The 21,042-nt window shown below is 43.1% G+C and overlaps 1 protein-coding gene across 2 annotated transcripts in view; it reads left to right on the top strand.

The window, feature by feature from the left end:
* SEMA3E (semaphorin 3E) overlaps positions 1 to 21,042 on the top strand; it is a 170,963-nt gene that overhangs the window by 142,677 nt on the left and 7,244 nt on the right. For both annotated transcript variants that reach the window (XM_081005478.1, XM_081005479.1), the window contains exons 7-15: positions 1,315 to 1,457; positions 3,835 to 3,949; positions 5,320 to 5,389; positions 6,196 to 6,340; positions 11,099 to 11,321; positions 13,328 to 13,419; positions 14,854 to 14,895; positions 16,624 to 16,790; positions 19,826 to 19,893. In XM_081005478.1, coding sequence (XP_080861604.1) covers positions 1,315 to 1,457; positions 3,835 to 3,949; positions 5,320 to 5,389; positions 6,196 to 6,340; positions 11,099 to 11,321; positions 13,328 to 13,419; positions 14,854 to 14,895; positions 16,624 to 16,790; positions 19,826 to 19,893 — 1,065 coding nt within the window. The remainder of the gene's footprint in view (positions 1 to 1,314; positions 1,458 to 3,834; positions 3,950 to 5,319; positions 5,390 to 6,195; positions 6,341 to 11,098; positions 11,322 to 13,327; positions 13,420 to 14,853; positions 14,896 to 16,623; positions 16,791 to 19,825; positions 19,894 to 21,042) is intronic.

Below are 21,042 nucleotides of genomic sequence, written 5' to 3' on the forward strand. Positions count from 1 at the left end.
GTAAGACTACTTTTACAGATGATTTGGGGGTTATGGAATGGGAGTAAGTGAAGGGGAATTTAATTGACTTAGAGCAGGATATACTGGGAAATTAACTGGGGGTAAATGAATTGAAGAGGAACAGATTTGGAGTGATTTAGAGTAGGGTGGAAATTGACAATTTGTCTGGAGTGATTTGAGTGGGAAATCGTTTGGCCTGCCCTCTGTGGAACTGAAGTTTTTAATTTCTTTCTCTTCATATACATTTGGAGATGCAAATATTACTAAAACTTGTGTCTTTGTGCATTTTTGAAGTACCTCCCAGTGCCCCACTTTGTGGTTACATTTAAGCAGGAATTTGGAAGATGCTGGTAAATGCTTCCCTCTTTCTGGTGCCTTTATCTCGCTCCAAAAAGCAGAGAGAATCTCATTGTGGGCTTACCTGCTCACCACTTAAGGCCCCCCGTAGCAATCTATCATGAGCTGCACGGTCAATGCTAATGTGCCAGCATCCTGTGCATGATGTATAGGCCACATTATGGCCAGTCCACATCATTTGTACTCCTTCTAAAATTATTAACCTCAAGCAGCCCTTGCAAATTCATCACCACAGTTGAAGGCGCAATGACTGCATTGCCTGCAGCAGTTTGACAAGCTTAGATCTGCAGTCCTGTTATTTCATTGAGGTAAAACACTTGCAGACGTTTGCCTGAATTTGCTCAGTTCCAAGTGTGCGAACCCAGGTCTGTCAGCTTGAATGGGAAGACTTCCTGTTCCCTTTCCCAACTGTGATCCGGAGTCTGTCCATTTAGTTCCTAATGATACACATCAAGAGACTAGAAATGAAGGAACTCTGGTTTTCAGGATCTCAAAATGTTCCAAGCCATAGATAGCTCAGTGCTCATTGTCTGCCTTGGGCCAGTCCATAATATCTGGAATAAAAAGTGTACTATCAGGTTGCACTTATACAGTGGTACCTCAGGTTAAGTACTTAATTCGTTCCAGAGGTCCGTACTTAACCTGAAACTGTTCTTAACCTGAAGCACCACTTTAGCTAATGAGACCTCCCACTGCTGCCGCGCCGCCAGAGCATGATTTTTGTTCTCATCCTGAAGCAAAGTTCTTAACCTGAAGCACTATTTCTGGGTTAGCAGAGTCTGTAACCTGAAGCGTATGTAACCTGAAGCGTATGTAACCCGAGGTACCACTGTACATGTTTTTATATATGCATGATTACCAGTGTTTTTCTAAAATAAATTTGATTCATCCCTTTTTCCTTTTGCTTTTTTGGTATCTCTTCCCCTCCCCTCCCCCCTTTTCTTTGGTTTTTTAAAGAACCAAAATTTGTAAGCTCCTTCATGATTCCTGACAACGAAGACCGGGAAGATAACAAGGTGTACTTCTTCTTTACTGAGAAAGCGTTAGAGGCTGAGACAGGTGCCCACGCCATCTATTCCAGAGTCGGAAGAATGTGTGCCGTAAGAAACCTTTTATGATAAAACCTCTGCTTACAGTGTGTTCCTTCTTTTTGCTCTGGAGTTTAGATGCTTTGGGTTTGGGAAAGCTAAAAGTAAAAAATATATGTATTAAAAAAAACAAGAACATCCAAGCCTGAATTCTGACTTTCTTCCAGGCTCCATATTAAAGAGCCCCTTGTCCAGAGACAGGGTGGGAGATGATTGTGACCACCCACCTAACTGTGGTTCTGGCATAGCTCTGCAATGAGCTGCTTCTGTAGAGTTCATTCCCTACTGAGTGGCATAAAGTAAAACTTGAGGAGAAACATAAAAGGGATCAAGAGAAACGGGTATGGAAAGAAAACAGTCACTTGAGTGGCAGGCCGCATGCAAAATTTTGGTCTGCTCCTTATCTTGTGTGTGTGTGTGTGTTTTCCTAAATTTAACTCAGAGCTTCTGTTGAGGGAAAATAAAATTACAAAAGTTCAGCATTAAGCCCAATAGAAGAAACCAAAAGAGCTTTGCATGCTTTGGAGATCCCACCACCACCACCACGCCCAATCTTAATCATGTTTTCTTAGTGGAGAGCCCAATTTATTTCAGCGCAACTTGCTTTTACATAAATGTGCTTGGGGTTGCAGCTTCCCAGCCTTGTCCTGCGCATGCTTACTCAAATGCAAGTGCCACTGCAAATGAATGATACTTCCTTCTCAATGAATGTCCGTAGGATTGCAAAAGAAGGTTTGGTTAAACAGTGGGAAATACCTCTATGTAAATATGCACAGAATCTCATAAATGTCACTTTTCTAACTGCAAAAAAAAACAAGATAAGAACAGGGAGGGGAAATTCTCTCAGAAAGTTTGGCATAAGAACCACTAGTTGGAATGTCGTATAATCTCTGCATGAACATATTGGGAGCATTCAATAAACATAATAATAATAATAATAATAATAATAATAATAATAATAGTTTATTTTCTTCACATCTGAAGGGAGGGTGTTCCACAGGGCGGGTGCCACTACCAAGAAGGCCCTCTGCCTGGTTCCCTGTAACCTCACTTCTCACAGTGAGGGAACCGCCAGAAGGCCCTCGGCGCTGGACCTCAGTGTCCGGGCTGGATGATGGGGGTGGATAACTTCCCCACAAGTTTTGTGTCAGCACATCAACATGGATGCTCAATAAACAGCCAGTCTAGAAGCTCAACCATTCATTCAACACTATATTAACGTTAAAAATTAAATTTAAAAAAATCACAAGACATGTCACAGAATAGGGCAAGTCAGCACCATTCATAGCCAGCTTTTCATGCAGATTTGCAGATCAGGCATGGTTTTATATCTTGGCCCTGGGGAGAGAGGGAAATGTTTCTTTGCACCCTTAGGAAAGGAGCGTAATTAGTAACTGTAGTCATCATATACAAGATTTTTTACTTTAGGATTACAGCACCCATCTGCCTCAGAATGAGTTCCATGAAGTAACTCAAGTCTGAAATAAACAAATGTGAGGGTCATTATTTCTTAATCTCACTGAACTAATGCTAAGGCTGATTAATAAAACAAAGAATTTAACTGGCTAGCATATTTGCTTCACGGGTGTGCCAAAATTGAGTAATCGGAAAGGGATTAATAATATCTAGACAGTTAAAACTTGTTATTGGCATGATTTTCATTAAAAAATTCTTACCAAACTGCAGCTTTTAATGAGTACTTTGATAGTTTAGATAAAATGTAGACTCTGGAGTAATAATGTAAGCTATATAAAAGGCAAAGGTGGTCATTGTAGGACATAAGAAAAAGAGGGGGGGATCTCCTATAGGGAAAGATCTTTATTAGGACCAACCCAAAAGTCACAAAATACTGAGCAGGCTTCCAGATTCTCCAGAACTCTTCATCATGTTGGATACAATAATAATAATAATAATAATAATAATAATAATAATAATAATAATTTATTATTTATACCCGCCCATCTGGCTGAGTTTCCCCAGCCACTCTGGGCGGCTTCCAATCGAGTGTTAAAAACAGTACAGCGTTAAATATTAAAAACTTCCCTGTACTGCCTTCAGGTGTCTTTTAAAGATAGGATAGCTGCTTATTTCCTTAACATCTGAAGGGAGGGCGTTCCACCGGGTGGGCGCCACTACCGAGAAGGCCCTCTGTCTGGTTCCCTGTAACCACACTTGGCCCTCGGCACTGGATCTTTTACTATGTAAAGCAAGTGTGGGAAGAAAAAATGCTGGCTTGGTGTTAAAGCCATAAAGTCTTCATACACACTGGAAGTGTCAAATCTACTTGTAGCAGCGAAGTTGTGATCCAAAATTTCCCCTCCAATAGCAGGAGAACACAACACGTCTAACCTGTCCCTGTGTTTGTCTTCTTTTGCTCCGTCCTCTCCAGAATGACATGGGTGGACAACGGATGCTGGTGAATAAATGGACCACTTTCCTCAAAACCAGGTTGATCTGCTCTGTGCCAGGAATGAACGGAATCGACACACATTTTGATGAGCTAGGTGAGGTTCCTGCTTCTGCGTAGGTGGAAGGCACAGCCCATTGTAAACTCATGCAGATTCACAGCTGTGCGTAAGTGACTGGTATCACTAATCTTATGCTAAGTTCCTATGAACTCAGGGACTTTGAGCATCATGATGAAACATGGTTTATTGTGTTGAGAATGAGTCAAAATTTGCATTGGCCTTTTATGCTTCACACCAACCCTTTCCTCCTCTGGCACAGCCATGAGGAAAACAGATTCTTTCCTTCTATTTTTTTTAAAATTAACTATTGGTTTATTACACTTATATATTACACTTATATGCCACCTTTTCCTCAAGGTGCTGTGACTGGCTCTCCTCTTCTCTCTGTGAGGTACGTCAGCCTGACTGAGGGATGTTGATTGGCCCAAGGTCACCCAGTAAGCTTCATGGCTGAGTGGGGATTTGAACCTTGGCCATAGGGTTGACGTTTCATCCAAACCAGGAAATTGTGGCTAATCTTAACTACAGTTTGTTTGAAACCATCGATCGTAAAGTTGCCTGCTTCAACAAAACATCTGTTGTAGCCAGCGGCGTAGCGTGGGTTATCAGCACCCGGGGCAAGGCAAGTAATTTGCGCCCCCTAACCCAGGGCAAGGCAAGTACAGTAATTTACTCTCCCAAGCAGCAGCAGCAGCGAGGCTTCTCTTTCCCCCGCGCTCTCCTGGAGCTGCCTCTTTTCTTTCCTTTTTTCCCTTTCTCCAAGGCTTTTCGCTTTCTCTCCTTAATTGATTCCTCCTCCACACCGCAGCGTTTCCTAGCTGCTTCCCCCCCCTTCCCCTCTCTCTCCTCCTCGCTCTGCTTGCCTTGCCCTGCACCGGCAGCAGCAGGCGCAGCCAGACCCCCGCCAGCCAGCCCGCCCGCCCGCCCACCCGGCTTCCTCTCCTTTTTTTGCCCGCGGCAGAAGGCTTCGCTCTCCCCCTTCCGCGACCTCCTCGCCAAGCCGAGCGAGCGCGGGCTCCCTAACCCGTGGATTTTAGTAGGGGCAGAGAGCTGCTAGTGCGAGCGCGCCCCCCGCCCATGTTGCGCCCGGTGCGGCCGGCCCCCCTGGCACCCCCCACGCTACGCCACTGGTTGTAGCGCTAAACTGTGGACGATCACAAACGGAAGCAAAACCTTCTCAACTTGTCCTCACATTCATATCAGGAGAGAAGAGGGAAGACACATGGCAGCTTGTTCTGGTCGTGTTCAATTGTGATTTGCCATGACATCCATAATGGTCCTGTGTGTCAGTGGTGATGAGACAGAAGTAAGAATGGAAACCTATTCATTTGCTAGGTTGCATAAGACTTTTTTCTTCCATAAATGGTTTGTTCATACTTAACCAGCATTATGCCTCCACTTTGCAGAGGACGTCTTTTTGCTCCACACTCGGGATAACAAAAACCCCGTGATATTCGGACTCTTCAACACTACAAGGTAAGCCATCGTGTTGTAGCCACTCTAGATGAAAGACGGATACATTTTGAGGAACCTGCTTTATGGTGAATGTGAAAACACCATATGCCCTACTAGCAAATGAAAGGGTCTGGTTAGATATATTTTCTGAGGTGTCACTCAACATAGTGGACTGAGACTTGGACGTAGAATAGAAAGTATTTATTTATCGACTGCCCTTCATCAACTGATCACAGGGTGGACCACAATATTTCAATAAAACAAGCACAAAAATGCAACCATTGTAATTGCATTTGTAACATACAATACAATTTAAGAACCCATTTTTTTCAGGTTTTTTACCCATAATACCATTATAGCAGCAGACCAAATCAGTAGTAATACCTAGGCCCAAGTGCAAGAGTATCCCAATGGCCTGGGTGAATAAGTACATCTCCAGTTGGCAATGAAAACTCAACATTGAAATGTTGGGTGCATCTTCAGAGAAAGGGACTCCACCACATAGAAGGTCCCAAGAGATAGCACTCATTGGAGAGATCGTTGCAGATCTTAACATCCAGGCTGACAAATACTGGAAGAGGCGCCACTTCAAGTATTTGTTCAGACCTTTATATGTCAGTATATAAATGGGTCCAGAAGCATATCAGTAGCCAATGACATTCTTGGACAATTGGTGTGTTATGGTCGGTACACCCCGCAAAGCCCTCTAGTGACACACTGTGCCAGCTGCAGCTTCTGCACTGCCTTCAAGGAAAGTCCTATGTAAAGTGTATTGCAGTAATCTGAACATGAGGTTACCAGAGTCTTTCTTGACTTTTGTTTTGCAGCAACATATTCCGAGGATATGCTATATGTGTCTATCACATGGCTAGCATCCGGGCAGCTTTCAATGGACCATATGCCCATAAAGAGGGACCTGAATACCACTGGTCTGTGTATGAAGGGAAAGTGCCATACCCAAGGCCTGGATCAGTAAGTGAGAGAGGTTCCCCTCCATCCTCCAAATGTCATAAAATAGAGTGCCGTTGAAACAAAAAAACAGACAAATCTTGTAGATAAGAACTGGAGTTGCCAGGGGCAGTTGGTTGGTTTAGGGCCCATAAACATACCTCTGACTTCAATAATAATAATACCTTTATTGTCAATGTACAAGCTGTGTATGATGAAATTAACCGAGCCTCCTTCCCCCCCAAAACATTAAATCTCATTGCACTCTGTGTGCTTGTCGCACAACACACCAACCCCGAAAGTCAGTTGCACTATATTATTTTCCGTTCAGCAGCCTAATAGCCCACGGATAGAAACTGTTTTTTAGCCTGTTGGTACAACTGATTATACTTCTATATCTCCTGCCTGAGGGTAAAAGATTAAAGAGGTGCTGGCCGGGGTGTGAATTGTCCCTGAGAATTTTTCTCGCTCTCCTAAGGCAACGATCCCTTGCGATGTCATCTAGCGGGCTCAGGGGACAGCCCATGATATCATGTGCTGTGTTCACCACCCTCTGTAAAGACTTTCTGTCCGTGGCTGTCAAGCCAATGTACCACACTGTGATACAATATGAGATGACACTTTCTATTGTGGACCAGTAGAAGGGGGTCATTAATTGTTGTTTAACATTGTTCTTTCGCAAGACGCTGAGAAAATGGAGTCTCTGTTGGGCCTTCCTAACCACCTGAGTTCTATTGTTTTTCCAAGTGAGGTCTTCACTAAGGTATTGCAGGTATTTCAAGGCAGAGACTCTCTCCACACAACCACACACACACCCCCGGCCGATATACAATGGGCTGGGCTAGTTCCCCTCTCTTCCTCCAAAAGTCCAACACCATCTCCTTTGTCTTGCTAATATTTAGGTGCAAGTTATTCTCTAAGCATCATGTAAATACTTTTTGAACCTCCCCCCTGTACGCTGATTCATCTCCACCTGTAATTAGACCCATTTTAGTAGTATCATCTGCAAACTTAATAAATACAATGGATGGATCAGATGAAATACAATCATATGTATACAATGAGTACACGTAGGGACTCAGCACACATCCCTTCGGGGTGTCAGTGCTGAGCTTCAGGGAGGTAGATGTAACAGGCCCAATCCTCACTGTTTGTGTCAGATCCCTCAGAAAGTCTTTAATCCAGTCACAGATGGTAGAAGAAAGGTCTAGTTCCATCAGCTTTTTGATAAAAATGTCCGGAAGGATGGTACTAAAAGCCGAGCTATGATCAATAAACAACATTCTAACATAATTCCCCGGTCTCTCCAGATGACTCGCTGCAAGGTGAGTCATCCCTCTTTGCTTTCCCCCATATGAACAAAGGGCTGCCATTCATTGCACTTGGAGCTTGCTTCTGGAGGGGGCAAAACCTGCTTCATATCAGTGGGACTCCCACTGGCAGAAATCCTAAGTGAGATAAGCCCTTTCCCTGGCCCAGAAAGGAAGGTCCATAAGCAGAAGCCAGTTTCTCCGCATGTAGCTAGAGCAGAGGTCCCTCCACGCTCTGCCATGCCTCTGTTCTAACCTGGCATGGTGTCTAATTTGGAGGGGCCTGTCAGAGCTCCTAGATGTTGTGGGTGACTAGGGCTTGGCTGGGGTGGGGGACATCTACATGGGGCTCTCTCCCTTTCTATCACGACACTGGGTGTAGTTAAGGGAATTCTTGGCTGCAAACCTGGAAGTGGGAACAGGACATAAAATACTTTGACTTAGGAAAGGATGACTGCACACTCCTTAACTTACTTGTTTTGGCCACATTCCTCTGGCAGTTAAAATTCCACTGCAGCAACTGCCTTCTCAGTCAGAACACCTCTCCTTTGAGTAAGCAGAGACTTGGTGCAAATGAACAGGGGAAAATGGTATTTGTGCTACTGGATCAGTGGCGTGCAATGATTTTTTTTGTAGTGGAACAGTTAGGGCTGGAGGTGCCAGGTTGTGAGGGTGATGTGGGAGAGCAACATCATGTGCATCGCGCCTCCCTCCTTAAACCGGGCAGAAGCTTCCCAGGCTTTGGGGAAGAGGGTGCAGGCTTCTGACAGAATGCTAGTTCCCTGCTGCCTCCTTCCCAAAGACAGGGGTGCTTTGGGGAGGTGGTGGGAGGGCTCTTTGACCCCATTGGAGCATCGCGCCTGCCTCCCTAAGCCAGGCAGAAGCTTCCTGGGCTTTGTGAAGGAGGCACCAGGCTTTGATACTTTAATACTCTAATTTACTGGGAACATTTAGGGGAGAAGCCTGTCCCCCCTTAGTCCATTGACCGCACACCACTGCACTGGATCTTAAACATTGGTTCATTCTAAGGCAAATCCCTGCTAGAGCTTCGCAGAGCCTCTCCTGTTGCTGTTGGCATCTCTCTAAACAGTCGGCTTAATTGCTTAATGCCAAGCATGGTGCTTTCAAACGCAGCACTACAAAGCAACCCCAAAGAATAATAAAACACCCGCCCAAAATGTGCTGATGGCCTAAGTTAGCCTTGAAGCGATTTACACATATATTTTTTTCAAACATTTTGTTTTAAATCCATGTAAATAATACATTCTCAAATCTTGCTCAAGCTGGAACTTTTCAACAGGATTTGGCATTTCTGTTTCATTGGCTTGCAGCTGCACGTGGGAAACTAGACGTCCGAGCTCCTGCTTGAAAGCCACATGCGACGCCTTTTATGATGAAAATCCCACTGCTGGCTGATTAGAAAATGCACTTCGAAACCGAGGCTGAGCAAATACGTCAGGGCATAGCCAAGACCCAGGGAAAAGAAAATAAACACTGCCCCATTTGACAAGTGCAGGAGTTTATTAGAGTCAATTACAGCCCCTGCCGCAAGTTGAGACTGAATGTTTCCAGTAAACATAAAGAGTATTTTATTTCACTTTATTGATTGAAAATCCAATTTAAATAGGGAGAGCCTGCTACTGTGGCTGGGCTTGAACCATCTCTTAAAACCACACTGTTTTCAACAGCCATGTAGGAAATAAATGATTACTGAAATATTTCTAGCAAAAACCTTAAATGGTTCTAATTAAAGTGCACAAGGTACAGAAGACTCTATAAGGAGCTACTTCTATCGACTAATTTAAAGCTTCCTTTTCAGGATAAAAACGTGCCTATTTTAGTACAGTTAGTGAACTTAAACTTGTGACAGCAACTCCTCTTGCCCCTGACTCTTGAGCATGCTGGCTGGTCTGATGGGAGTTGGGAGTCCAACAGTGTCTGGGGGTCGACAGCTTCCTCTGCCCTAGAAGCAAACATCAAATTGCTGATGTATAATCTTCTACTTTCCTGATATGCAGAAAGGAGTTCCATAGCAGTACCCCTCTCTTGCAGGAGAAAATGTTGGCATGCATGGGTGGGGCTGAATCCTACCCCCTGGTTGTATTTTATAACATGTTTAGGGTGAGGATAGAAACACTGGCATGTGCTATAGCTCTGAGGGGTGCTCACTCAGCACATCTGTCTTTTGCAAGGCTATGGGTGTAAATCAAAGGAAATTAAGCTAGGGATTGGAATCAAATATTGCTGACCGATTCTTTTTCTTAAAAAAAACAGCATTAGCATTTGCATGTTTGAAGAAATGGAACACTTAACTTTTTTTTTTCTATCAGACCGATATTATTTATTGTTGCACGGCACCCCAATCTCCGAGCTCTGCGAGATTCCAAGCACTTATTAAGGATTCAGGTTTCCTTTGGAAATGAGGCACTGCGGAGACTGTGGTGCCTTTATGATATATGGTTTATTTGCACACATACCTGAGCCTAGGATAGAGGGGTTCCCAGCATTACACTCCCAAGAGGGTCTGATTTCTGCCATGGCCACAGCAGCCTTGGATTCAAAAAGACTCCAGATGTGGCTCAACCTCTCTCCAGCTTGCCACATTTTTACAGACTGCAACTGCTTTCCTCCAGCCCACATCATCCCCAATGGCAATCCTAAACTCTCCACTCTGTTTTGTCTCTGTGAACCATCTCAGAGCTCAGGGAGGGGCTCAACCCGTTTGCCAGTCTTTAGTTTGCCAGTGACCCATCTTTGCCTTTGTTAATGGCCCATCCCTCAGGCGATCTCTTGAACACATGAAGCTGAGTCCAGCTATTCAGAGTCTGACCTCCAGTTTAACTCTCCAAGCATTCATTAAATTCTAACACCTATGAGGCCCAGGGATTTAAGGGAGCCTTGCACCCACAAACCCTGGCACCACAACTCTTAACAATATTGTTTTGAATCTGTCCCATCAACTATTGTACTCTTCTTGGAGAAGAGATGTTTAGAAGGCCATTTGAGAGACAGACTGCTAGAGAAGTTACATTTCAAGGGAAAGTCATTGAAACGCATCATTACTCTCCACAGGTCAGAACAAATCCCTCAATCTTCAAGTTCTGCAGCTGCTTTGTTTTCTACATTTTTTTTCCAGCTTTGGCATTATCCAACTTCCAAAGTGATCACAAGTTCACAGTTGCAACTTTCTATCTACTCCTTTTTTTAAAACCTAGAAATCTAATCTATTCCATGTATTTTCTCAAACCGCAATGCTTATTGCAAAAGATATCATTTGATCTTAGCTAAAATCTGGATGCTGTGCAGTGCATGTGAGTCCCAATCTGTCCAGTGATGCTTGTACCTTAGTAAATGTGTATACGAGGGCAGCCTTAATCTTACAAAATAAAGCAGGGTCCACCTTTTACTAGCTCCATGTTCTTCCATGGACAGCTATCGGCATCATAACTGTAATCTACTTTGTGTTTCCTAGTGTGCCAGCAAAGTGAATGGAGGTCTGTACGTGAGCACCAAAGACTATCCGGATGAAGCAATCCGTTTTGCTAGGAGTCACCCACTGATGTATCAGTCGGTTAGGCCTGTTCATAAGAGACCAGTTCTTGTGAAGACGGATGGGAAATACAACCTCAAACAAATAGTCGTAGACAGAGTGGAAGCAGAAGACGGGCAGTACGATGTCTTATTTATTGGGACAGGTAAATGAAAAAGAAAGGGAAGGGGTTAAAAGCACCCACTTTCACTTCTTTTCTTCTCCAACTCATCTTCCATGCACTTAGGTGAACTCTGAGCAGTCTTCCTTGGCTACCTGCAGGCCTGAATTTCTGGCTCCCAGCTGATGCTCACGCTCTGCTTTCTCCCTAGTCAATGTTCACTTCTTGGGTTTTCTGTATTTTGGTTAAAGGAAAAGATATGGTATATTTAAAAAGAGAGAAAGAAAATTCCCTGGATGCGTAAGATCCAGGTTGGGGGGCAAGTACTCTTGGGTGAGAGATTTAAAATCACAAACCTGTGGCCCTCCAGATTTTGTAGTACTATAACTCCTGTGTTACCTGGCCATTGGCCATGCTGCCTTGGGATAGTGGCCATTTGAGTCCCACAACTTCACCACCCCTGTACTAGGGCATGCATGTCCGTTGCCCAGCAATGAGGCTAGTATTCTTCAGATATAATTCCTTGTGATGGGCAGGGCCACACATCTGTCATCATGGCCATTGGGCAATTGGCTCCTCATTTCATTGCCCTCCTGCAGCCTTGGCTCCTGGGGTCCCTCATGCCAGATGTTCTGGAGGTCTCGATTTAGCTGAGATGTGGCTTCTCCGCTCTGCACTTGAACTAATTGTTGGAAGTTGAGCAGTATGAATTCTGGGCATGATTCCGATTTATTGAGTACTTGCATGCTGTGAGTTGTGAGGGAGTAACATAGTTTAAACGCTTGTCAGATCACTTTAGTGTCCAATTACTTTAAAACTCAGTCCGCTCTTTGCTGTGGTAGAATTATTTCCTCCTCAGGCCTCTCCTTCCGCAGGAGACTTCTAAATGGGGCCATTTTCTCAGTTTGAAGATTTATTGCTGTGTTTTCTAACTAAAAGTTTTTTAGAAGCGGTGAAGTCTACTGTCTTCCACAACTCCTTTCTTGTAAAGGGACCTTAGCTGTGATCTTCAAACCACTCTGGTGACATTGTTCCTAAGACTTTTAGGATAATTGCCTGTGTCAAATAATCCTAGAGCTGTATTTTGTGGTTTTATTTTGACTTTATTCTGTGAACCGCCCTGAGACCTCCGGGTATAGGTCAGTATAATAATAATAATAATAATAATAATAATAATAATAATAATACAAGCCTGTAATATGCTGTTGCCATTTTGTTACCATCAATGATACTGGTCAGTCAGGAAGGTCACCAGTTCACATCACAGTTTCGCCACAAATTCAGTTGCATGGCTGTAGCAGAGTTGCCACCTCACATTTTGCATACCCTCCAACATTTTTCTGATGAAAATAGGAACATCCTATTCCATAATAATAAGAAGAAGACAAACTTTACTATTTATACCCCACCCATTTGACTGGGTTGCCACTCTGGGTGGCTTCCAACATATACAAAACATAATAAAACATTAAACATTAAAAAACTTCCCTTCAGATGGCTCGGGAGTTGGATACCTGCATACCCCCAATATTTCTCCAATGAAAATAGGGATGTCCTAAGGAAAAGTGGGACATTCTGGGATCAAATCAGAAAATGGAATGGCTTCTGTAAATCGGGGATGTCCCTGGAAAATAGGGACACTTGGAGGGTCTGCTTTTGTGGGATATTCATGAGTGACCTACCTTACAGAGCTGTCAAATGATTTTTCTGAGCTAGGGTAGGAAGAGAAAGTCCCATTTCCACTCAGCCAGAAGCCTTTGGGGTCATATTGGGCCTCTCTCTCTCTCAGCCAAATCTACTTCACAGATGGGAGGAAGAAAACTTTGCCTTTTTCATGTGTCTCTGGCCATTTGTATTTTCATATTTTAGAGTGGGTGAAAAATCATATTCTATTTCCCTTCAGAATTCTTTTGGTCATATTTGTTTGGAAGCATTTTGTACTTTACTGGTGTACAAATAAATATGGTTACCAGTCCTGAGTTTTCAATCTCTCTCTCTCTCTCTCTCTCTCTCTCTATCTCTATCTCTCTCTCTCTGAAACTCAACTGCAGATAATGGGATTGTACTGAAAGTCATTACAATTTACAACCAGGACACAGAATCGATGGAAGAAGTGATTCTTGAAGAGCTGCAAGTGTTCAAAGTAAGGTATTCTTTTCAGTCTGACTTCATATCCACCAAACCGCAGAGACCGCAGTCCTGCACACACATGAGGCTACTTAAAGCTCATTGGGGTAAATAAGTTTTAAGCGCCCTGAATGAGCACAGAATTTCAGCCATAAAGCCTATAAATTAGCCTTTGTATCATCTGCACTGGTAACATTGTACTGGACTGTGTTTCGGTATAAAACTGAAAATCATTCCAACCAAGACATTTTCCCTAGTAGAGTGTATGGACTGTGACTATGAAAACTGCTGAATTTTGCAATGTTTGGTGGGTATGGGGAAGAATTGGGGAAAACCAATGCAGCTTCTAGGATTGCCTTTAACAATTGTCTTGGAGATGATGATGGTGGTGGTGGTAATAATAATAATGTGATGATGATGATGATGATGTCGATGAAGAAGAAGAAAAAGCACACCAAGCTGCAGTGTATTGTTGTAATATATGGTTTTGATTATGGTTTCTGCCTGAGCTCCAACACAAAACTGCCATGTAAATAGCCAAACACATTTCCTACTTGAGATCATTAGAATTTTGATTCTATGAAAGACACTGGTGGTCTGAGAAAGCTGTCAATGGCACGGCCTCCATGTTCCTGTTCCTTCTTTTTCCCCACCAGGTGACAATAATCCCAAGGGCAACCCTCACCACTCCTTTGAATGCTTTGTTGCTCTCCTCTTCTGGTTTTCTTTCTTCAGAAATCCATGCCTCTACACCAGGTGTCATAATCCCTGTCTCCCAGACAATGAGATGATGATGTCCAGGTTATTATTATACTTTGTGGAACAGAATATTCAGCAACATGGGTAGAGCACCTGTAAATAACTCGAGTGCTTTTCATTCTCTGTCAAAATATAGTTACAAATGCATCAGAACTTGTTAATCACTAAAGCAATATATACACTACTGTGATGTCCACTATGTAGGTAAGACTATTGCTGACCTACACACACATTTCAGAAACCAGAAATCTGCCATTTTGTCCAAAAAACAGGGAGCAACCAGTTGCCAAAAACCTCAGTTCTGAGAACCGCAGCCTGTCAGACTTACCCATAACTGCAACAGAGATGCCAACTGATCCTACGATGTAAGCAAAGAGGGATAACTTCTGAATGTACACACTAGACACATTTGACGCCAAATGGAGAACAGTACCACCATCACTTATCTTTAGCAAATGAAGCCTTTCCATCCTCAAAGCTCTGTAACTGCTGCCTTGGCAACAGCACCCTTTCATTTTTATCAGAGCTACTGATGAATGCAGAAGCTTCATAAATAGATAAATAATAAACATTTTGTTAATCATTCTATCTATCTATCTCAACTTCACTCTGTGTGTGTGTGTGTGTGTGTGTGTGTGTTATCTACAGAGCTGGTCTGTTTCCTAAATAAAAGAAAATTCTTTACTTTCAGGTGCCAGCTCCTGTTATATCCATGGAGATTTCTTCCAAAAGGGTGAGTGTTGCTCTGTGTATAAGACTACATGACTCAGGACTGCGATCATGTATACCATGTATAAATTAGAATTCCCACTGAGTTTCATATGAAGCAAAATTCAGAGCGAATTTTGAGAGTCATGCTCTGGCGAAATGACTAAAAGAATTTTTGAAGGAAGTGAAAGGACGTTGGAAGCAAAAATAAGCAAGATGATTATCTTATAGGTGTTTCACAGATCTCTATAGCCCCATTCTTATTGAGGAGGCAAACCTGTTGAAGAAAATTGATAAAGATGGAACAAATTACCAGTAAGCCGGACGGGTTTACCTGTCACTAGATTGAGGCAACAGTCTGGAAAAGAGCTGTAGAGAAAAGACTCAGAATCCCAGACTAAGATGCAAGGAATTGTGTGTGTGCTCCTCTCCTCATTGTCTGCATTGCAGTATTAGTTCCATATTCCCTGCTCTGGTCTCATTTTAACACCTTAGCAGCCTTTGTGCTAGGCTGGCATGCTCAGGAGCAACCCACGTCTCTACAGGAGTTGCGAATCTCCAAAGCGTGGATGCAGAAGAACCGACAGATAAACACACCGCATTGTTGGGGTACATAAAAAGTTAGGGTCACAATATTGGCCCACAACACAATGAATAATAATAATAATAATCCGTATTAGGGCAATACCTTTATTAGACCAACCAAAATGTGCTTAAGGAGGCAATCCTAAATGTAAACATTTTAAAAACCAGCATAATTTCATTAAATAAAATTAGGATCACAGCATCATATTTTTACTGGCATTGATCATTACGGCTGCTGTTGCCGTCTTTCCCCTCACTTCAGAAAGAGGGAGGATGCCTCTGTGTTGATAATAAAATGTCATTGCTACCATGGTGTGACTTAATATGCCATCTAAAATGAGTTTCCATGGAGTGATGATGGAATTTTGAATATCAAGACATTCTTATGCACTGTTTCCCTATGAAATATTCAGATGTATCCCCTGCCCCCCACTTGTCTTAAGCTGTTTTAAATGTTGTGTCCCACATCGGCTGCAAAGTAAGCAAGCAGCCATCCTGATTCATGAGAGAAATGGGAACTTGATGAAAATGCAGTAGCTGATAAATGTAGCATGGCTCACTGAAGAAACCTGAGGGTTTAAGTGTTTTAAGGCAGACTCTGTAGTCTATCTCCCTTAATATATATATCATGGCATCGTATCAAAGCATTTCCGTGGTTCCAGCACACTCTAGCGTGGCCACAAAATGGAAAACTCTCTGGGGGGTTCTGAAGATGATATGCTGATGTGCAGGTGACCAAGATGAGCTTAGGCAAGACACCATTCTGTCAGCCTGAACTGCCCCACCCTGCCCTAGAGAGAGGCCAAAGCCAGCTCCTGAGTTAGGGAAACACAGGAACCAGACCCTCCAAGTGCCCCTATTTTCCAGGGACAGTCCCGGATTTACAGAAGCCGTCCTGGCTTCTGATTTGATCCCAGAATGTCCTGCCTTTCCTTAGAAATGTTGGAGGGTATGCAGGCACTGTATTGCCTCTTCCCTCTTGTTTCCCTACACCAAAGCTAAGTTACACTTTGAGGGTGTCGTTGCTCCTTCAAGGAGAACAGATCCCCTAAATAGGCTTTGTTTCTTGGTCCTTTTCCACCAAGCTATAGAACTCTGGGGACTGGCTGTTATGGCTCAACAGAAGGAGCCTTCCAACATTCTCCTAATATTGGTGCTTTCCTTACAGCAACAAATTTATGTTGGGTCTGAGTCCGCCGTTGCACAACTGAAGTTCCACCAGTGTGACATGTATGGAACAGCCTGCGCTGACTGCTGCCTCGCAAGGGATCCTTACTGTGCTTGGGATGGGATCTCTTGTTCCAGATACTACCCAACAGGAACACAGGCAAAGAGGTGGGACTCCTTTCTTGCATGCAAATTCGCATTCTGCAATAGGTTCTCCATACCAGGCTGAGATGGTTCCATTTCTTCCAGAATTAGGAAGTGCCTTTGACAGTTCTCTCTCTTGTTGAAGGTCTTCTAGCAGAGTTTGGGCAGCCATCCATTAAAAAATACACCAGCTCTTGATTCCCAGCATCAGGCAAGGGGTCGGAGTAGATGCCCTACAAGGTCCCTCCGGTACTATGAGCCTGAAATTTACCCTCTCCACCCTGTCTGCACTATAGATTTAAAACAGAATCGTACCACTTTAAGCAGCCATGGCTTCCTTACAATTCTCATAGTTGCCTGGGAAGAGGGACCGACTGTAAAAACACTCTTAGAACTGCAGCCCTGTGAAGGAAGTAGGGATCTCCTAACAACTCTCAGCACCCGTAACAAACTACAGTTCCCAGGATTCTTTGGGAGAAGCCATTGCTGCTTACAATGGTATGATACTGCTTTAAATTTATAGTGCAGATGGGGCTTTAGTGTACAAGGAAACTGAATTAACTCATCGTAGGCAGTTGTTTATTACCATAGTGTTTAGAGATGTAAATTAATTTATCAGTGTACAGTGATGTACAGAATGATATTTGGTTTTGGTTGTTCTTCTACAGTCAGATGCCCTGCACTTCTTTTCACTTGTTTTTAGAACGTATTTCAGGAGATACAATATAGTGAATAATAAATGTTTAAAGGGTGAGAAAGAAAGAAAGAAAGAAAGAAAGAAAGAAAGAAAGAAAGAAAGAAAGCACAACAATGTGCATTGATTCATTTCAACAGTTTCAGGCATTGAACCATGAGGTACGTCTGGCTGTAGAAGAAAGAAACTTACAGTCAGATATTCTTCATTGGGTGCAGACATATTAGGAAGCGACTGCTCAGAGCAGATTCAGAGAAATCTGAGTCTACTTTCAAATCTGAAGATTCATAGATGTGTGAAGCATGATCAGCCCTCCCTATTTTTTCTTACACCCCCACCTCCACTTAAAAGCAGTTGGTGGGAGAAGGGGGAAGGTGAATAGGATTAAAACAGGCCTGGAAAACTGGGGAGGGAGATAAACCCATTTCTCAAGAGCAATGGTGCCAAGCCAATAAGAATGTCTGGGAATTTCAATGGAAAAGGAAATGTCCAATGTTTGCCTATTGGTCCCATGTGAAGAACGGAAATCAATCCAAAGAAAACAATTGGTATTCACTGTTGTTGTTTTCAGTTCACACAAAAATGCACACCAATGCATAATTGGTCACATGCACACCCAATTTGTGTTGTGTTTTTCAAATCGATAAACCGCTTCCTAGACTGAGGCTGTCAAAGCAGATGCCCTTGTGAAGCTCGCAAGTCCAGCATGATGGTTGGTTACCCTACTAAAAGCATAAATTGTATTTCCTTTTCCACAAAATACATGATTCCCAAATCCTTGGGACAGACTTCAAGGCATCTGTTACCAAACTAGCACTATGTATCTTCTGTGTAGTCATGGAGATATCTACTTATGCAGGGGGTTACATTTCAGGCCCCCACGTGCATAAGCAAAAATTTCTAACTGGGGAAACCCCCTAAAACCCCCTTTAAACACCCTTTCTGCCACTCCTTTTCCAATCCAGACCAATGGAAACAACAGCAAAAAAGAAGAAGTAAAAGAAGGTGGGGTTGGCCACCTGTCAATCAGATGACATCATTATAACAACACATGATTGACCCACCCACAAAATCCCTTCCAGAGAGTTTTTCAGTATTATGTAGAGATATGAAAAGACATGAAGGAAAACTTTGATTACACTCATATTTTGGCCAAAACAAAGTTTAGAAATATTCTTTTCCAATAGTGGCGCATTATTTTGTTTAAATGTAGAAGACAAAGTGGGAATCTCCAAAACTGTTCTGCGTTTGTCGTCATGTTTTCTGAACATCACTCAGGGAAATATTCCCAACAGAATAACTTTAGATTTTTCATGTGCTTAAATCAAGTAGAATTTGGCTGTCCCACATGGAAGTGATGGGGGGGGTGCTTTGCCCCATCTGGACTGGGAAGTATGAAGAATCATTCCCTACCATTTGCACCTAGATTGGATAGCAATGTTTATTGCAAATTAGGCATGTTATTTGAACTTTCTGTCTAGCAGCACAGAGGGAAGGTAGGCAACTGACAGAGGCGAAGAAGACAGAAAGAAATATAACAGGAAGAAAATGCCTTCAGCTGAGTTACATGTACTTGGCCTTAATTTCACTAGGGACTGGAGACCCTACAATGGCCATTTTCAGTCTATTAGCTTTGCCGCAGTCCACAAATGCAAGAAGCATCTCTAACTGCGAGATGCAGCCCTTAGATAGCACTGTTCGCCTAAAGGTCATTAGCTCCTGCAGGATATATTGCATACCAAATAGCCACTAAGAAGGAAATGACCTTCATCTACACACCTATATCAGGCACTCTGCAAACAGGAATAGCACTACTCCTGGGCTCATTGAACATGAGAGTGATGGTCCCCTCCACAAGGCAAAGCAGCCTAAAGCCATGTTCTCAACCCAATGATATACCTATGTCTAGGCTGTACCATTCAGGCTGTGGGGTAGGGGTGTTCGCATGATGAAATTTTCTTCCACACCTAATAATAGATAATTAATTTATCTACAAAGAATGCTAGATGTAAGGGGGAAAGGTTCTGGCCTAGGCTTCTCCAAATATTCTAGTTTCCTGTTTATTTATATGCTGTTTGGATCTCTGATCTCAGAGGTTGGGTGAGTGGTCCTTTAATCATAGCAGAGATTAGAGACCTTTTGTAGCCACTCTGGATTCTGGAAATGAAATTTCCGTAAGCACCTCTTACGGGTTTCCCTAAAATACTAGACATTTTCCTTCCAGACCCTAGAAGAGCATTTTCAGTTAAAGGACCTCAAGATGACACAAACATATGAATTTCCCACAGGAATTGGGGAAGGTTTCTGAGGGCTGTTCACAAGTTGTATTTTTTTCAAACTGTTTTTTTTTTTTACTTTTCCCTAGACGTTTCCGCAGACAAGATGTCCGTCATGGAAATGCAGCTCAGCAGTGCTTTGGCCAGCAATTTCTTGGTAATTCTCATGCTGTGCGTTAGAATGCTTTAGTGAGTCAGCGCATCAGGGATGGACGACCTGTGGCTCTCTAGAGGCTGTTAGACTCCAGCTCCCATTGGCACAGTTAGCATGGCCAATGGCCAGGGACAAAGGGATTTGTTGTTCAGAAACAGCGTGGGGACCACAGATTCCCCACCTTTGAAATAAAGGGAACTTAGCAATGCATACCTTTATAAGAAGAACCCTAAGAGAACTTAAATCAATGATTTCATTAATTTAGGTACATCATCCTGATTGTCTGCCAATACAAGTTTGTGTATAAATGTATAAACCAAGGAGATCTGGTTTGGGTTATTGCTTAGGCAGAGTTCTTTGATACATGAAGCTTTTTCAGTGGCCCAAGAAAACGTTCTTAAATTGTCAAGAGAAAACCTTTTGAGTGCTAGACTTGATGAATTATGAAAATTTGTGTCAGGATCTGCTGGAACGTGAATATGGACACCTGGCCACTGGTAGGATTTATAGACTGGGATGGCTTTTATAGGGTTGCCATATTTCAAAAAGTAAAAACCAGGACATCCCGAAAGCTTATTTTAGGAAGACCCCGGTTTTAGGAAGATCAATTTTTTGATTGACTTGGCTAAGATCCAGGACGTCAATTCCGCATGTGAAATCCTGGTAATGTCCGGGACGCATAGCAGCCCTAGATTTCTAGCCCAGCCCTGTTAGGAGGAACCAGCGGGTTAATCTGGCTGTCATTGCCTTCATTTGCACTGAATGCTAAGGCAAAGCACGGTTTAATGCAAATGAGCAAATCAACTCCCAGAGATGACTTAATGTTAAGTGCTAACCAGCCATTTTGTCTGTGTGTTAAAATGCTAAGTCAATCCATGACTTGCTTAGCATGAAGGAGCAGACATGGGCTCCCAGAATGGTTTGTCTTGTGATTTATCTGGGGAAGCTAAACCGTGAACACAGGTTTGGACAACACACTAAGCCAGGGGTTGCCAAGCTTTTCTTGCCTCGGGCCAGTGTCTCCAGTTACGATCATGCGGCGGGCCGGAGGGCGGGGGAGCATGTCCCATACACGTGTGCACACGCTATTTCCGGTGCACTTCTGGGTCGGAGAAGCACCAGAAATAGCTTTTGCGCACGCGTAGGAGGGCC

The sequence above is a fragment of the Podarcis pityusensis genome (assembly GCF_964106645.2).
Source record: "Podarcis pityusensis genome assembly, chromosome: 5".
Classification (NCBI taxonomy): domain Eukaryota; kingdom Metazoa; phylum Chordata; class Lepidosauria; order Squamata; family Lacertidae; genus Podarcis; species Podarcis pityusensis.